Genomic DNA, 18,369 nt, shown 5'->3' on the forward strand with positions numbered 1-18,369 from the left:
GAAACTCGCCACAGGATGGAGTAATACCTAGCACAAAGGAAGATGGTTGTGGTTATCGGAAGTCAGTCATCTCAGTTCCAGGACATCACTGCCCGAGTTCCTCGGGGTAGTGAAAATGAAAATCGCTTATTGTCATAAGTAGGCTTCAATGAAGTTACCGTGAAAAGCCCCTAGTCGCCACATTCCGGCGCCTGTTCGGGGAGGCTGGTACGGGAATCGAACCGTGCTGCTGGCCTGCTTGAAAAACCAGCGATTTAGCCCAGTGAGCTAAGCCAGCCCCTGTGTCCTGGGCTCGACCACCTTCAACTGCTTTATCAATAACCTTCCCTGTATCACAAGGTCAAAAGTGGGGATGGATGTTCACTGTTCAACAAAATCTATGACTCCTCAGATACCGAAGCAGTCCACATCCAAATGCTGCAAGACCTGCTCAACACTCAGGACTGGGCTGATGAGTGGCAAGTAACACTTGCAACACTCAAGTGCAGGGAATGACCATCTCCAACATGTGAGAATCTAACTATCTCCCCATGACATTCAATTACATCGCCATTGTTGAATCCCAGTCTATCAGCATTCTGGGGATTACCATTGATCAGAAGTTGAACTGGGCCAGACATATAAAGACTATGACTGCAAGAGCAGGTCAGAGGCTGGGAATTCTATACATACTCCACTTGCCTGAATGAATGCAGTTCCAACAGTCAAGAAGCTCAACACAATCTAGGACAAAGCAAGCCATCCATCACCTTAAACATTCTATATCTGCAACACCTATACACAATGGCAGCAGCGTGTACCACCTATAAGATACACTCTGGAACTCACCAAGGCTCCGTCAACAGCATCTTCCAAACTCATTCATCTCTCCCTCTTAGGACAACGGCTGCAGATGCATGGGAACACCTCCACCTGCAAGTCCCCTCAAAATCACTCACCATCCTGACTTGGAAACACAGCGCTGTAATTGTCAGTGGGTCAAAATCCTAGAACTCACTCCCCCTAACCAATCATCTGTTCTAGTACCTTTAACCTGGACTTCTTGAAAACCTTTCTTTATTTCTCGAAGGTTCCTTAACTAGCTGTTCTTGAAACCTCCAGCATTTGCTTTTTTTAAGCCATTACCGTATAGTATGGCTTTCCTTCGAGCAAAGTTGAGAAAGATGTTTCCTCTCCAGCCTTCTGAAACAACTGTTTCTAGCAAAGCTGCGAGAGTTACCTTCTCTTTCACTATCTAGCTCCAACGGTTATATATCCAGCTAAAACTAAACTCAAAAGGCAGGTTGCTAAGTAATTGCTTTATGCTTTTGCCAGTTTGCTTATTTTTCACACGTAACTCTCCAAGCACAATCGAAGCAGTTTGATTTGACCAAACCCCCACACACACACAAACACCTTTATCTAGCATGAATCTTACTCGAGTTTTATTCCTCCTTGCACAGAAACACTAAATTAAACCCACTTAAAACTATATCTTATTTTTAAAATTAACAATACAAATATAGATCACTTGAAACTATCTGTTTTCCTGACAGATCTCCAAACCATTTTTCTCACAGCAGCTATGAAAAATATCAATCTTCCTTTGTCTTAACATACTTTTTATTTAAACACTGCAGGCAAACACCTATTCGGTTTTCATTAAGCCTTCCTTCCGTTCAGCATGATGGTCAAGAATACAATAACCAAGAATGCTGAATAAAGTACCTTCCTCCACAAGCTACAGTCTCTGGCCTACCCTTGGCGAACAAGATGGAGCCCAGTCAGAGGCCAACCTTCATTCCTAACCATTCTGATATTCTCATGTAAACTTTGGACATCATCTTTTGAAAGTTGATAATAAGATGCTGTTCAATGGCTCCAATTCCCACATGACATGTTCCAAATATCATGTGCATTGTGGAGGACAGAGTGAAAGACAGGCACTTAGCCATAGACTAGGTGGATAAGAAAATAAATCACTATGGCCAATCTTACTTAGACGTCAACTAAACGGCAATTAGATAATGCACAGCAAAGGGAAATCCTAAAAAGCAGAAGAAAAATAATTGAGAAAGCTTTGGCCTTTTTCCAGTAGAAGAAAACATGAACATTTTTTATCTCCAAACAAAGATGAAAGTTTCGTCAAGTAGAAGAAAACTATTTAAATATGAATGATTTTAAAACAAATAGATAAAAAAATTTATTTAAAAGAGAAAAGACAAATTGAAAGGTAGTAACTGTATTTCAAAGCTATTATTCATTTTATTGGGGAAAATGGTAATCAGAATCGTTTTTTAGTTGCAACATGGAAACCTCCAGTCAGATTTCCCTTACTACCTGACCATTCCAGTGTTTAGGAACAGAATGTGACCCCATTACTCCAAGAGACTCTGTAAAAATAACAACAGCCATAAACTCGGACCACACTGAAGGCCACTCCAGAGTTGAATAGTTCTTGGAACCCCTCTCTCTCATCAGGTACCCTGTAGTCCCAGAGTATGGTATTTCCCCATAATCCTACAGAGTTGTTTTCAACCTGGGCTAAACTGTATTACCCCCCCCCCCCCCCCCCCCCCCCCCCCTCCCCCTGTTCCTTTGCAGTTCTCTGGGTCACACAGGGATGTCATTGAAGAGGTTCAGGAAGAAAATGGATCCAAATTAAGGATTTCTAAGCAAATAATAACATTAGTGTTTGTACATATCATCAATGAAAACTCTGCTAAGAATGCTGTTGTTCTCCTGAACAGGAAGTACGGCCCCAGGTACATTTCCCTTAAATCAAATACACATACCAAGCATTTGCAGGTCAGAAGCATGGAAGTAGGTCGTCTCATCCATGTGCTGCAGCAGACGACCGGGTGTACAGATGACAATATTGGTACAATGGATCCTCTCAGACTCCACTTTGAGATCCTGTTGTAAATAAGAATAAGGCATGCCAGATCTAATTTAAATAATTGCCAACATCAGGCAAAATAAGCAGGTAAGAGAACTGATGCCGGTCTAAAACAGTCCCAAATTAAATTGTTCACAAAGGCCATCCAAGAAGTGGCAGTAGCACAGGGTTCATCAAATTCACCCAGCCCAACAGCTCTAAGATACTGACAAAAACATGAAACAAATAGAATTTTTAAAAAACATTCAAACTGGATGGGGGGGAAAAAAATCACATATACTTGCCAATATGAAAGATGAGCTACAGAGGGGAAATAGTGGAACAATGCAAGAAATGCATGGATTCAGAGCAAAAACTTGATTCTAAAGTAACAGAGTGTAATGGGACAAATAAAATATATGGTAAATAGAAGTCAAGAAACTGCTCAGAGAAATATCAAGTATTTCTATGAACATGTTCACCACAAGCAGGTGAAAGAAATGAGGACAATGAAAGATCCCAAAGGTGGCACAATATTAATGGACAAATACATTATTTTCTGTAGTCATAGGGAGTTGATTATCCCAAGGAGAGAGAGAGGGAGAGCCAGAGTAAGTAGAAGAAATGGACATTTCAGATATTTCAGATCACTTGCTAGTTTAGAAAGTTAAAAGAAAGCACTGACTCAGAACTCTCAACAAAGATAGATTCCATTGAGAATGAAGAACTCTACAAGGAGGAGGAGTGAGCCATCTGTGGCTCACTAAGAAAGTTAAGGATGGCATCAAGTTGAAAGAAAAGCTGCGAAACTGCTCCGAAGATTAGTGGCAGCCCAGAAAATTGGGAATTATTTTTAGAAACCAGCAACAGATGACTAAAAAATAAAGAGGGAGAATTTAGAACACAAGAGTAAACCAGTTAGAAATATAAAAGCAGAAAGTAAGAACTTGTATAAAGCGAGTAACTGAAGTAAAGATACTTAGTTGATGAGACTGAGGAACTAGAAATGGGAAACAAGGAAATCAAAGAGACTTTGAACAAGTATTTTGTATGTCGGCACACTAAAAGCATCCCAAGAACCATTGGAAAGCATGGGACTAAAATAAGGGGGGAACTGAAAACAACCACTATCACTGGAGAAACAATTCCAGGGAAACTACTGAGATGAAAGGGAGAATATCACAGCTGTACTTTGGGAGGACACCTCAGAGGGCAGTGAGGCTATATGGGTAGAGATCAGGAATAAGAAGGGTGCAGTCACAATGTTGGGGGTTTACTACAGGCTTCCCAACAGCCAGCGGGAGATAGAGGAGCAGATAGGTAGACAGATTTTGGAAAGGAGTAAAAACAACAGGGTTTTTGTGATGGGAGGCTTTAACTTCCCCAATATTGACTGGGACTCACTTAGTGCTAGGGGCCTGGACGGGGCAGAATTTGTAAGGAGCATCCAGGAGGGCTTTTTAAAACAATATGTAGACAGTCCAACTAGGGAATGGGCTGTACTGGACCTGGTATTGGGGAATGAGTCCAGCCAGGTGGTAGTAGTTTCAGTAGGGGAGCATTTCGAGAACAGTGACCACAATTCAGTAAGTTTTAAAGTGGTGGTGGACAAGGATAAGAGTGGTCCTAGGGTGAATGTGCTAAATTGGGGGACGGTTAATTATAACAATGTTAGGCGGGAATTGAAGAACCTAGATTGGGAGAGGATGTTTGAGGGTAAATCAACATCTGACATGTGGGAGACTTTCAAATGTCAGTTGAAAGGAATTCAGGACCGGCATGTTCCTGTGCGGAACAAGGATAAATATGGCAAATTTCGGGAACCTTGGATAACGAGAGATATTGATTGTAGGCCTCGTCAAAAAGAAAAAGGAGGCATTTGTCAGGGCTAGAAGGCTGGGAACAGACAAAGCCTGTGTGGAATACAAGGAAAGTAGGAAGGAGCTTAAGCAAGGAGTCAGGCGGGCGAGAAGGGGTCACAAAACATCATTGGCAAATAGTGTTAAGGAAAATCCCACGGCTTTTTACATGTACATAAAAAGCAAGAGGGTAGCCAGGGAAAGGGTTGGCCCACTGAAGGATAGGCAAGGGAATCGATGTGTGGAGCCAGAGGAAATGGGCGAGGTACTAAATGAATACTTTGCATCAGTATTCACCAAAGAGAAAGAATTGGTGGAAGCTGAGTCTGGAGAAGGGTGTGTAGATAGCCTGGGTCACATTGAGATCCAAAAAGACGAGGTGTTGGGCGTCTTGAAAAAATATTAAGGTAGATAAGTCCCCAGGGCCGGATGGGATCTATCCCAGAATACTGAAGGAGACTAGAGAGGAAATTGCTGAAGCCTTGACAGAAATCTTTGGATCCTCACTATCTTCAGGTGATGGCCCGGAGGACTGGGGAATAGCCAATGTTGTTCCTTTGTTTAAGAAGGGTAGCAAGGACAATCCAGGGAACTACAGGCCAGTGAGCTTTACGTCAGTGGTAGGGAAATTACTGGAGAGAATTCTTCAAGACAGGATCTACTCTCATTTGGAAGCAAATGGACATATTAGTGAGAGGCAGCATGGTTTTGTGAAGGGGAGTCGTGTCTCACTAACTTGATAGAGTTTTTCGAAGAGGTCACAAAGATGATTGATGCAGGTAGGACAATGGATGTTGTCTATATGGACTTCAGTAAGGCCTTTGACAAGGTCCCTCATGGTAGACTGGTACAAAAGGTGAAATCACACGGGATCAGGGGTGACCTGGCAAGGTGGATACAGAACTGGCTAGGTCATAGAAGGCAGAGAGTAGCAATGGAGGGCTGTGACTAGTGGTGTTCCGCAGGGATCAGTGCTGGGACCTTTGCTGTTCGTAGTATATATATATATAAATGATTTGGAGGAAAATGTAACTGGTCTGATTAGTAAGTTTGCAGACGACACAAAGGTTGATGGAATTGCGGATCGCGGTGAGGACTATCAGAGGATACAGCAGGATTTAGATCATTTGGAGACTTGGGCGGAGAGATGGCAGATGGAGTTTAATCCGGACAAATCTGAGGTAATTCATTTTGGAAGGTCTAATGCAGGTAGGGAATATACAGTGAATGGTAGAACTCTCAAGAGTATTGAAAGTCAGAGAGATCTAAGTGTACAGGTCCACAGGTCACTGAGAGGGGCAACACAGGTGGAGAAGGTAGTCAAGAAGGCATACGGCATGGTTGCCTTCAATGGCCGGGGCACCGAGTACAAGAATTAGCAAGTCATGTTGCAGCTGTATAGAACCTTAGTTAGGCCACACTTGGAGATAGTGTTCAATTCTGGTCGCCACACTACCAGAAGGATGTGGAGGCTTTAGCGAGGGTGCAGAAGAGATTTACCAGGATGTTGCCTGGTATGGAGGGCATTAGCTATGAAGAACGGTTGAATAAACGCGGTTTGTTCTCACTGGAACGACGGAGGTTGATGGGCGATCTAATAGAGGTCGACAAAATTATGAGGGGCATAGACAGAGTGGATAGTCAGATACGATCAATTACTAGGAGGCATAGCTTTAAGGTGCGAGGGGCAAGGTTTAGTGGAGATATACGAGGCAAGGTTTTTACACAGATGATGATCACCAATGCACTCACTATCTCTACAGCCACTCTCTCAACGCTGGGGTACAGATCATCAGGTCCAGGATATTTATCAAACGTCAGTCCCATTAATTTCCCCAGCACTACTTTTTTACTATTACTAATTTTTTCAGATCCTCAATCTCACTCATCCCTTGGCTGCCCTGCCCAAAATTTCAGAGAGTTGTCTTGTATCTTCATCCATGAAGTCTCCTCCTTTCCTGAACAGAGATGTTATATTTGCGGTTTTATAATCCGCTGGGAACTTTCCAGAATTTGGAGAATTTTGGAAGACTGAAAACTATGTATCTACTACCTCGGCGGCCATTTGTTTTAATACCCTATTTTGCAGCCCAATAAATTGTACAGTTCTGGTCATCATACTATAAACCAGGACACGCAGACTTCGGTAGCAGTTCAGAAAATGGCAACTATATGCTGTAGTACCTTAGGCCAATGGTTCTTAAACCGAGGTCAAGTGACCCCTGAAGGTTCACAAAAACTTTCCAGGGATTCTGCAAAATAATCTGAATAGTAAAATTCAGAGACCATGAGAGGAGAGCGATGTCACAGAATAACTGGGATGTATCAAGGGAATCGGCTTCCTTGTTTTTATCTATATACAATAATGAATGGCCACATAAGTGGTCCAGAGTAAGCAAAAGAGTGGCATCCATAAATGGGCTTGGCGCAAGCAAGGAAGTGGGAGCAGAATCCAGCCGCCATCATTTAAGGAAGGGCGTGTGCATGGAGCAGGGGCGTGTGCATGGAGCAGGGGCGTGTGCATGGAGCAGGGGCGTGTGCATGGAGCAGGGGCGTGTGCATGGAGCAGGGGCGTGTGCATGGAGCAGGGGCGTGTGCATGGAGCAGGGGCGTGTGCATGGAGCAGGGGCGTGTGCATGGAGCAGGGGCGTGTGCATGGAGCAGGGGCGTGTGCATGGAGCAGGGGCGTGTGCATGGAGCAGGGGCGTGTGCATGGAGCAGGGGCATGTGCATGGAGCAGGGGCATGTGCATGGAGCAGGGGCGTGTGCATGGAGCAGGGGCATGTGCATGGAGCAGGGGCGTGTGCATGGAGCAGGGGCGCGAGTGGCACAAAGATTTACAATTAAATAACCATCTAGTTGTCTCCTGATTTCTCCCGATTTGGTGTTGAACACTGGAAGAGAATTCATTAAATTGGTTTGAAAGTGCCAGCAAGCATATTATAGGTAGGCTAAGTTTACTAGATGTCAAATATTGTCATTAATTTGACAATAAATATTTATTCTCTTTGCATTCGTTAACATTTTATATTGTATTGTACATGAGATTGCCGTACTAATTTCACAAGTGAATATTAATTACATAGTTTATAATTTGGATCGGGGGGGATACATAATTACTCATTCAGTTTTAAAACAAGTCCTCCAACCAAAGGTTCAAGAATCATTGGCTGATGGCATCAGCTATAGAGAGTTTGAAAAATTTGAAAGAGAGGTAGTAGAAAAATAAGAGATGGTGATATTTAAGCATTCAGAGAACCTTAACATAACAGATAAATGGAAATTCAATATGTCACGGCCTAAAACTCTCTGTTCCTCCAATTCTCTCTCCTCCTTTAAGACACTCATTGAAACCCCACTCTTTCATCGGCCCCAATATCACTTTCTTGCTCAGTATTAAATTGTAATTAATAAATAACTCGTGAAGCAGATTAGGACATTTGATGATTTTAAAATTGCAACAACAAAAAAATGCAAATTATTATTGCTGCTGATGGTTGAAATTGTCAGAAACTGTAGAACCAGAGAAAACGGATTTCAAATCAGAAGCAGGAAAACGCACAGGTTGTTCAGAGATAGTAGAAAAATTTCAGGAGAAAACCGAAGATATATATGGGTGGGTGTAGGCAGTTGAAACGCATTAGATTTGCTGTGTTCCAAATAACAGGCAATGAAGTTCATGATATCATCAATTCGCAACATAAGTTTCAATGGAAATGAAAGAGAGGATGAGAGAAAGGAGAGGGAGAGGGAAGGAGCGAGGGATAAAGAATGGGCGGCACAGTAGCACAGTGGTTAGCACTGGTGCTGCACAGCTCCCGGGTCCCAGGTTTGATTCCCGGCTTGGGTCACTGTCTGTGCGGAGTCTGCACGTTCTCCCTGTGTCCGCATAGGTTTCCTCCGGATGCTCCGGTTTCCTCCCACAAGTCCCGAAAGACGTGCTGCTAGGTAATTGGACATTCTGAATTCTCCCAGTGTACCCGAACAGGCGCTGGAATGTATTGACCAGGATATTTTCACAGTAACTTCATTGCAGTGTTAATGTAAGCCTACCTGAGACAATAAAGATTATTAAGAGGGAGAGTTAGAGAGTGCAAACAGTAAAGTTAAAAAATTGTTAGAAATATAATTTGCAAAACCTGCAACAACAATTCATAACTAAGGAAATAACAGTTCATTTTCAGGGTGAGTGTTCATTGGCAGTAATTAACACTAATTAAATAATTAAAGGGTACGTAAACTTGAAGTGCTATTTAAATGTCTGTAGCAAACTTAATTTGTATGTAACAGGCAAATACAACATATGTTCGCCATTCAATGCATTTTAATGATGCATAGGCAGCAAGATGCCCTTATCACAAAGCCAACAGTGGGACATCGCAATTCGGACAGGCGATTTTGGATTTAGAATTAAACACTATTCAGCCTGATGTTTTGTACCAATTATACATAATTAACAGCAAGTGCCATTATTCTCATATGTTCAATTAGATTCCAATTTTAAGACAAAATTTGTTTTGTTTTTAATAAATTTAGAGTACCCAATTCTTTTTCTGAAAATTAAGGGGCAATTTAGCGTGGCCAATCCGCCTTCCCTGCACATCTATTTGGATTGTGGAGGTGAGACCCACGCAGACATGGGGAAAATGTGCAAACTCCACACGGACAGTGACTCAGGTGCCGTGAGACAACAGTGCTAACCACTGTGCCATTGTGCCGCCCGAAGACACAATATTTGCATACCTATGATTTCATTTTCTATTAAAAAATATTTTCAATCTTCCAAAGTAGATTTGACACCTAGAAACTGAAAGAAAATAACTTGCAAATTCAGGAACTTCAGTTGTAGCAATAATTCTAGACTACCCTGAACATTATAGTTCCCAGACAACACAGTTCATTGTCTGACATGTCAAACATCGTCCTTCTCTAACAGATTCCCACATTATAGGTTCACCTAATGTTATTCTTTTTAAAAACGGTATCTTTTCCGTGGGTTTAAATTTTAATCTACAAGTAAAATAGTTCTACAACTACATTTATATTGCCTACCTTTCCTCCTATTACAAGTCCAGCTGAAAATTCATGATTTTTTCCCACTTTACGCAGAATCTCAAAGGTCTGATAGGCCAGTTCTCTTGTAGGGGATATGATGAGAATGCCCAATCCATCTTCTGATGTCCATTGCTGACGATAGAGACATTCCAATACCTACAGAGTGGAAGGCACACTGTTAACAGCAGAAGTTTGCTCAATGAGTCGACAAAAATAGTTTAGTTTTCTGCTGCTTTATGATCAACTGTCCTGCGAACCATCAACATTATCATGAACCAAATGCAGTAAAGGAATACTAAAAATTATTTGTTGGTTGTACACTGACACATGTCGTAACTATGATATAGTCTAAATAAGCAGATTTGCACTACTTAACAAAACAATGCATACATAGCCAAAGTTTTTAACATTTAAAATAGAGTACCCAATCAACAGGTTAAATAACACTGCAATAATCAATATAATTATCCCATAGATCCACTCACCAACTCCTGAACAAATGTCATAATAGACTTGACCTTGTATAAATAACACCAATTAATTATTGGAGTGCAACTCCAATACTTGGTTAGCAACTTGCATTATTAAGCAGCAAGTGTACAAATCAGGGCAGCACTGCTGCCTCACAGCGCCAGTGACCCGGGTTCAATTCCGGCCTTGGATGACTGCCTGTGTGGAGTGTGCACGTTCACCCAGTGTCTGCATGGGTTCCCTCCGGGTGTCCCGGTTTCTTCCCACAGTCCAAAGATGTTCAGGTTAGGTGGATTGGACATGCTAAATCCCTTAGTGTCCAGGGATTTGTGGGTTAAGTGGGGTTACAGGGTTGCAGTGATAGGGTGGGATAGCCTGGGTAGGGTACTCTTTCAGAGGGTTGGTGTAGACTCAATGGGCTGAATGGCCTCCTTTTGCTCTGTAGGGATTCTATGAAATTCACAAGAACTGACAGAGGATTCTGTGTCATGCTGCACCTAGCTCTTTTCTCTCCCTACAGATGCTGCCAGAACTGCTGAGATTTTCCAGCATTTTCTCTTTTGTTTCAGATTCCAGCACCACAGTAATTTGTTTTTATAAAGAGGATCTTTTGGTGTGCAGTCGCAGTGAAGATCAGCCAATCACACTGAAATATTCACACACCGAACCAGGAAGTTAAAAATATTTAATATTCCTCAATTATATTTTACCTTTTAAGATAGTGAAATAAATTGATTATGATTATTTGAGAATCGACCCTAATCCAAAGACATTTATTAATATTTAAAATGTGGAATTGTTCAATGTGGAAAAATTTAATATTCTACAAATATGAACTTAGGAAGTTAGTATGCCATTAAAAATCTATTTCTGCCTCACTGTAGAAGATGTAACTTGTTCAAGTTTTTTTTAAACGGAGATTAACAGCGCAAGAGCAAAGGGTCTCGGGACTGTTTCATTAATCAAATTTTGGGGATCTCAACAGCACACCCTTTGGAAAAGCATAGAATAATTACTTATAATAATAATCTTTATTGTCACAAGTAGGCTTACATTAACACTGTAATGAAGTTACTGTGAAAAGTTCCAAGTCGCCACACTCCAGCGCCTGTTTGGGTACACGGAGGGAGAATTCAGAATGTTCAATTTACCTAACAGCACATCTTTCGGGACTTGTGGGAGGAAACCGGAGCACCCGGAGGAAACCCACGCAAACACAGGGAGAACGTGCAGACTCTGCACAGTGGCCCAAGCCGGGAATCGAACGTCGGATCGTGGCGCTGTGAAGCCATAGTGCTAACCATTATGCTACCAGGACAGCAGCTTCTGGATTTCCACATTATTCCTGCAGACTCCAGATGATGATATCAGTTTCAGTGGAATAATGTTGGTGGACTCTGACAGTGTCAGCACCATTACCATCGCTAAATCCTTATCTACACATAAAATAAGTCAATGTCCTATGGCAAAACATGCAGGGAGTCAAGGCCAAGCATTATGGGGTTAGAGGGCAGGGGAATAATTGGATATTGGGAATAATCAAAAGTGCACACCGATGCAAGATTATATCAAATCCTATTACCAAACACCATGGGCGAGATTCTCCGCAAATGCGGAGAATCGTAAAGGCTGAGTTGGGACAGGCCGTGACCCACGGCAGCCTTCACGCCCACTTCCGGGGCCGATTCTCTTCCCCCCCCCCCCCCCCCGGGCAGGGCTAGGAGCGCGGCCCCGTGCATCACGGCGGCGCAGCCTTGATCATTAAGTCCGCACGCCAAGCGTCACGCCAGCTGACGCGGCCGATGATGTCAGCCACGCATGCGCAGGTTGGACAACGCCAACCCGCGCATGCGCAATTGGAGTCTTTTCCCTCAGCCGCCCCGCAAGACGTGGCGGCTTGATCTTGCGGGGCAGCGGAGGGAAAAGAGTGCGTCCGTTACTGGCGCACGGCTCGCGATCGGTGGGCACCCGTTTCACGACGGCAGCAAGCAGGTGTGTTTGCTGCCGTGTTCAAACGGGCGCGAAGGCCAGGCCGCTCGGCCCATCGGCCTCAGAGAATCGCCGTAAAAAACGGTGAGCGGCGATTCGTGGCGTGGGGGGGGGGGGGGGGGGGGGGAATATAACGGGAGGGCGTGAAAAATGTCGGGAGGCCCTCCTGCTATTCTCCCACCCGGCGTGGGGGGCGGAGAATCGCGCCCCATATTTCATGAACTTCACTCTTCTTGTCTCGGCCTAGGTCTACCAAATCAGTTATTCGTCAATATAAACCCTCCTCCTTTAATCCCAGTTACTTACAGGAATAAGAAACGCCAACGTCTTTCCAGATCCAGTCTTTGCAGCACCGAGAATATCTTTACCTTGTAATGCTAGACCAATTGTCTGCTTCTGTATTTCAGTGGGCATACGATATTGCGCCTCCATCAAGCCTACAAAACATAATACAGCCTTTACAAATTTCCAGAACAGATCAAGCAAAATCTGCTATTTAATTCAATCACAGGTTATACTGTCAGAAGCTTTATTCCTCTCCACAACTCTAATTGATCGGAAGCACTGTACTGAACAGGGCAATATATGAACAAAATACAGCTATCTTGCAATAGTAAAAGTCATGGAACCTTTTGACATTCATATTTCAGTATTTCCCAAGAGCAATAACCCACCCAAGGTGAGATGCACAGTTACAATGGTTCTTGACCCCGAAGTAAATTGAGGGAAATGAATGACCTATTTTCAGAACCTAAATGTTGGAATATATTCTGCACTAAAAAAAAAACCTCATGTTAAATATGGCCCTATCAAAGGCCACTTGAAAAATATAAATATAGTACTGTCTCAATGGCTGGGTTGGAGGGGTGGTCACATCTTTTCATAATTTTGTTCTGGCATTCCAGTGACACGCAACAATCAAATACCTAGAACTCCACAATAATTATTACAAAAGCACAATTACAACATAAATGCTAAGTACTATACTGTGTGAAACAGTACCTTCAGTGAAGGCTACACAGAACCAACAAGGCTTCAAAATCAAATTACACCTACTCGTTTCTCTGATCATCACCGACTGTCATAGCTGCAAATTCAGCTAGATATTAATCTCATCTTTATTGTCACAAGTAAGCTCACATTATCACTGCAATAAAGTTAGTGAAAATTAACAGTTAAATCAAATAATTTGCAGCTTATTTCTGAAGGCAGGAGAAAATTTAACTTTCCCTTTTAGTTTGCTAAGCTAATTAAATTTAAAACATTGTCAACTAGAAACTACCCGTATATACTCGCGTATCATGCGACTTTTGAAGACCTAAATTGTAACCTAAATTTGGGGGGTCGCATGATACGCGAGATACAAAACTCGCGGGTGTTTTACTTGCTGTTTTTTCTGATGGGAAGATGTTCAGCTGCTTGCCGTTTCCATTCATAAAAACATGAATGGAAACGTCAAGTGGCTGAACATCTTCCCATCAGAATGCTGTGGTCAAAATCTGAAGAGTAGTATTCCTGATCATATGGGTAGTTTATTCAATACATGGCCGTCTTTTTCCGATACAGAATTCGCGGGTGTTTTACTTGCCGTTTTTATGAATGGAAACGTCAAGTGGCAGAACGACGGCAGTTAAGCCAGCTGGAAAGCTGTTCGATTCGCGAACAGCTTTCACAACAGAATCCACTCTGCAGAATCCACAGACAATGATACCATTTGGAAGTTTTAGTTTGGGCATTAATTTCCAAAAAAGTGACTCGCATGATACATGAGATATAGCATAAAATCATGTTTTGAGGACGAAAATTTAGGGGTCGCATGATACGCGAGATCGCATGATACGTGAGTATATACGGTAAATATGAATTCAAATCCCCTAAGCACTTAGAACAGTGGTTTACAAACATTTTGGCTGATAGACTACTTTTCAAATGTATCAACAATCACAGATACTCAATCCAAATTATTATATAATACTTACATTACAAAAATGTTGCAGTTTTAATAAAGCTTTCAAGAAAAGCGTAAATTACTTGGAATAGTAATTTGAGGGCAATTTGAAGCGATGAGACAGACCAGACAAACCAATGATAAATGATACGCATGATCCCATTAATGTTATAGTGGATGCCAAGTCAATGCCATTTTTTCAAATAAATTTAGAATATCCAATTATTTTTTTCCAATTAAGGGGAAATTTAGTGTGGCCAATCCACCTAACCTGCACATCTTTGGGTAGTGGGGGTGAAACCCACGCAGACACGGGGAGAATGTGCAAATTCCACATGAACAGTAACCTGGGGCCAGGGTCGAACCTGGGTCCTCAGCGCCATAGGCAGCAGTGCTAACCACTGTGCCACCGTGCTGCCCAGGCCTGTTAACGGGATACATACAGAAAAACATAAGAAATAGGAGTAGGTCATATAAACTTTCGAGCCTGCTCAGCTATGCAATACAATCACAGCCAATCATCAAGTTCAGGTCCATTCCCTGCTTGGTCCCCGAGACACCAAATCCAAGTCCCAAAAATTCACAACCCTTAAAGTGAAGAAATGTTTCTTCATTTCAGTTCTAAACGATCAGCCTCTTATACTGACGCTGTGCCCCATGTTCTTGATCGCTCAGTCAGGGGGGAAACGGTCTGAATAGCTACCTATCAAGCCCCTTCACAATCTTGTATGTTTCAATTAGATCAACTCCTATTCCTCTAAACTCCAGAAAATATAGACCCAATTTATTCAACTTCTCATCATAGGACAATCCTATGGAACCAATCCCAGTGTAGCTTTGCGGAACTAAACAGTTCCCAAACATAGAATTATATAGAATATATTTTTCATTCATTTTTAAATATACAGCACAGAAACAGGCACATTCAGCCCAACTGGTCACTACTGGTATTAATACTGCACACAGGCCTTGTTCTATCTCTCCAAAACATCTATCCCTTTCCTCTACTGCTGCCTATCTAACTCCATTTTAAATACATCTATACTGCTTGCCTCAGCTAGTTGAGAGAGTGAGCTCTATATTGAACCACACTCTAGCTTAAAGTAGATTAAAGAATCACTTCATTGGACCTGCTTGCAGTTCAAGCATCATTGAACTTGGCAAGAGGAAATGATCTACACCAGCCAACACAATTTGTCCAATGCATGGTCAAATTATTTTCTGAGACTGAATCTCACAATGTGACACAATTCCATTCACCACTTCCCTCTAGCCAAATGGACGGATTTAAATGAAAAAAATGTACGTATATATTACGAAGGAAGCATTGAGAAAGGCAGTGTAGCACTTACCTTTCACAGTTTTCTTAGACAATGGGAAATCTGAAAATCTCATCACCTCCTTGACATCTATCTGAAAGTAAAAAACAATAGATTTAAACACAGTGATATTTATATCCCTTCACTCCTCCTTCTGCGAGGCACTACAGGTAATTCTCGACTTTACGACGTTCAGGTTACAACGAACGGCACTAATAACATTTTTAAATTGACACCCATTGTTATTTTACAATGTTACGATGCCACACCAGCACGTTCATACGTGCACACTGACATTCTGTGCTGCCCATCTGTATAACTGGACAGGTTGAACCATCTTTATTATATAAATTTTGAATACCCAATACATTTTTCCAATTAGGGGGCAATTTAGCATGGCCAATCCACCTACCTTGCACATCTTTTGGGTTGTTGGGGTGAGACCCACACAGACACAGGGAGAATTGTGCAAACTCTGCACAGACAGAGACCCAGGGCCAGGATCGAACCCGGGTCCTCAACGCCATGAGGCAACAGTGCTAACCACTGCACCACCGAGCCACAGCAAACCACCTTTATTAATTTGGAAAGGAGTCTTCTATTCTGTTAAATTGTTTTGGGGCAACTGTCATGATTTAACTGCATTTACATATGTTTTCTTTAATATGCACTCAGACTCGCAGAAGTTAAAGGTTGAACAGGCAAGTAACAGTAATCGAATGGCTTCATTATATCCCCCACTCTAAATGAGGAACTTGAATTTACGATCCCCAGTTTCGGATAGCCCCACAAGTGAAAACATATTCTGTATGCCTCTGCAGTCAAACCCTTTCATAATCTTAAAGGCTTCTAAATGGTTGTCCAATACTCAACTGTTGAATATAATACAAGCCAGACAATAAATCATCAGTCAGATGGGGTCCAATTATGGGGTGCTGCCTTCAAGATATTTTTTAAATAGTCACACTTTCTTTTGCAAAAGCAGCACAAACCAAAGGAAATAATACAAATAAACAATGCCCAATAAGGCAGAAGATACAGCAAAAAGGAGATCTGTACATAAACTGTGTCTGCAATCCTGGTTCACCTCATCACTTTCCACATGCAATGAATGTCAGCAGGTGATCTCATTTTGAAGCACAGAAATGTCAAAATCATTGTCACATTCAGGTTAATAAAAAGATGGTTTCTCAAAAATGGAAAACATTTGCTGGCCTTTTGCCGGTTTTCAATGCAGACAAGCCAATTGTTCCAGCAGTTTGCAGCAATAGGGAACTGGGTTCGATTCCCAGCTTGGGTCACTGATTGTGCGGCGTCTGCACGTTCTCCCCGTGTCTGCGTGGATTTCCTCCGGGCACTTATAGAATTTAAAGTGCAGAAGGAGGCCATTCGGCCCATTGAGTCTGCACCGGCCCTTGGAAAGAGCACCCTACCGAAGCCCACACCCCAGTAACCCCACCGAACCTTTTTGAACACCAAGGGCAATTTAGCACGGCCAATCCACCTAACCTGCACATCTTTGGATTGTGGGAAGAAACCGGAGCACCCGGAGGAAACCCACGCAGACACGGGGAGAACGTGCAGACTCCGCACAGACAGTGACGCAAGCCAGGAATCAAACCTGGGACCCTGGAGCTGTGAAGCAACTGTGCTAACCACTATGCTGCCGTGCTGCCCAGTTCCTTCCCACAAGTCAAGAAAGACGTGCTTGTTAGGTGAATTCTCCCTCTGTGTACCCAAACAGGTGCCGTAGTGTGGCGATTAGGGGATTTACACACTAACTTCATTGCAGTTTAAATGTAACCTACTTGTGACACTAGTAAAGATTGTTAATGAAGATTATTATTTCAATTCATGACTAAATTTCAGTGGGAGAACTGGTGGTAAAGATTCAGACAGTGCAGAGAGAGAATGAGCCTACGGGGAAACTCCATTTGGATTATTGTGACCATTTTTAGGCTGGGTATCTAAGGAAGGATGTGCTAGCATTGGAAAGGGTCCAGAGGAGGTTCACAAGAATGATCCCTGGAATGAAGGATTTTTCAGAAGAGGAGCGGTTGAGGACTCTGGGTCTGTATTTGTAGGGAGTTCGAAGGATGATGGGGGATCTTATTGAAACTTACAGGATACTGAAAGGCCTAGATAGAGTGGATATGGAGAGGATGTTTCCGCTAGTCAGAAAAACTAGAACCTGAGGGCACAGCCTCAGACTGAAGGGACAATTCTTTAAAACAGAGATGAAGAAGAATTTCTTCAGCCAGAGGGTGGTGAATCTGTGGAACTCTTTGCTGCAGAAGGCTGTGGAGGACAAGACACCGAGTGCATTTAAGACAGAGATCAATAGGTTGTTGATTAATAAGGGGATCAGGGGTTATGGGGAGAAGGCAGGAGAATAGGGAGGAGGAAAGTGTTAGTCATGATTGAACGGCGGACAAGACCCGATGGGCCGTGTGGCCTAATTCTGCTCCTATGACTTAATGGTCTTAATGCAAGAAGATAAGAGATAAAAACAATAGAGCTGGCTACAAAAAAGTCAGTGAAAGCAGATTCAGTTAGAGTTGTAAGTCAGAGTGGGAGCTTTTTTTATTCTTTGAAGATGTGTGGGTCAATGGCAAGGCCAACATTTGCTGCCCATCCATAATTGCCATTGAACTGAGTGGTTTGTGAGGTATGGCACAGGGAAGTTAACAGTCAACCTTATTGCTCTGGATCTGGAGTCACATGTAAACCAGACCAGGTAAGGACGGTACATATCCTTCACAAAAGGACATACAGAATCCCTGCGGTGCAGAAGGAAGCAATTCGGCCTATCGAGTCTGCACTGACTCTCCCAAAGAGCACCCTACCTAGGCCCAATCCCCTGCCCCATCG

General features: G+C 42.6%; 1 protein-coding gene across 1 annotated transcript in view; it reads right to left on the reverse strand.

Annotated features, from left to right (window-relative positions):
* Positions 1–18,369, reverse strand: part of ddx10 (DEAD (Asp-Glu-Ala-Asp) box polypeptide 10) — a 310,337-nt gene that overhangs the window by 278,907 nt on the left and 13,061 nt on the right. The window contains exons 2-5 of the mRNA XM_038818958.1: positions 15,532–15,592; positions 12,538–12,668; positions 9,769–9,927; positions 2,775–2,895 (exon numbers count right to left, since the gene is read on the reverse strand). Of these exons, the coding sequence (XP_038674886.1) occupies positions 2,775–2,895; positions 9,769–9,927; positions 12,538–12,668; positions 15,532–15,592 (472 nt within the window). The remainder of the gene's footprint in view (positions 1–2,774; positions 2,896–9,768; positions 9,928–12,537; positions 12,669–15,531; positions 15,593–18,369) is intronic.

Source organism: Scyliorhinus canicula, chromosome 14, assembly GCF_902713615.1.
Source record: "Scyliorhinus canicula chromosome 14, sScyCan1.1, whole genome shotgun sequence".
Taxonomy (NCBI): domain Eukaryota; kingdom Metazoa; phylum Chordata; class Chondrichthyes; order Carcharhiniformes; family Scyliorhinidae; genus Scyliorhinus; species Scyliorhinus canicula.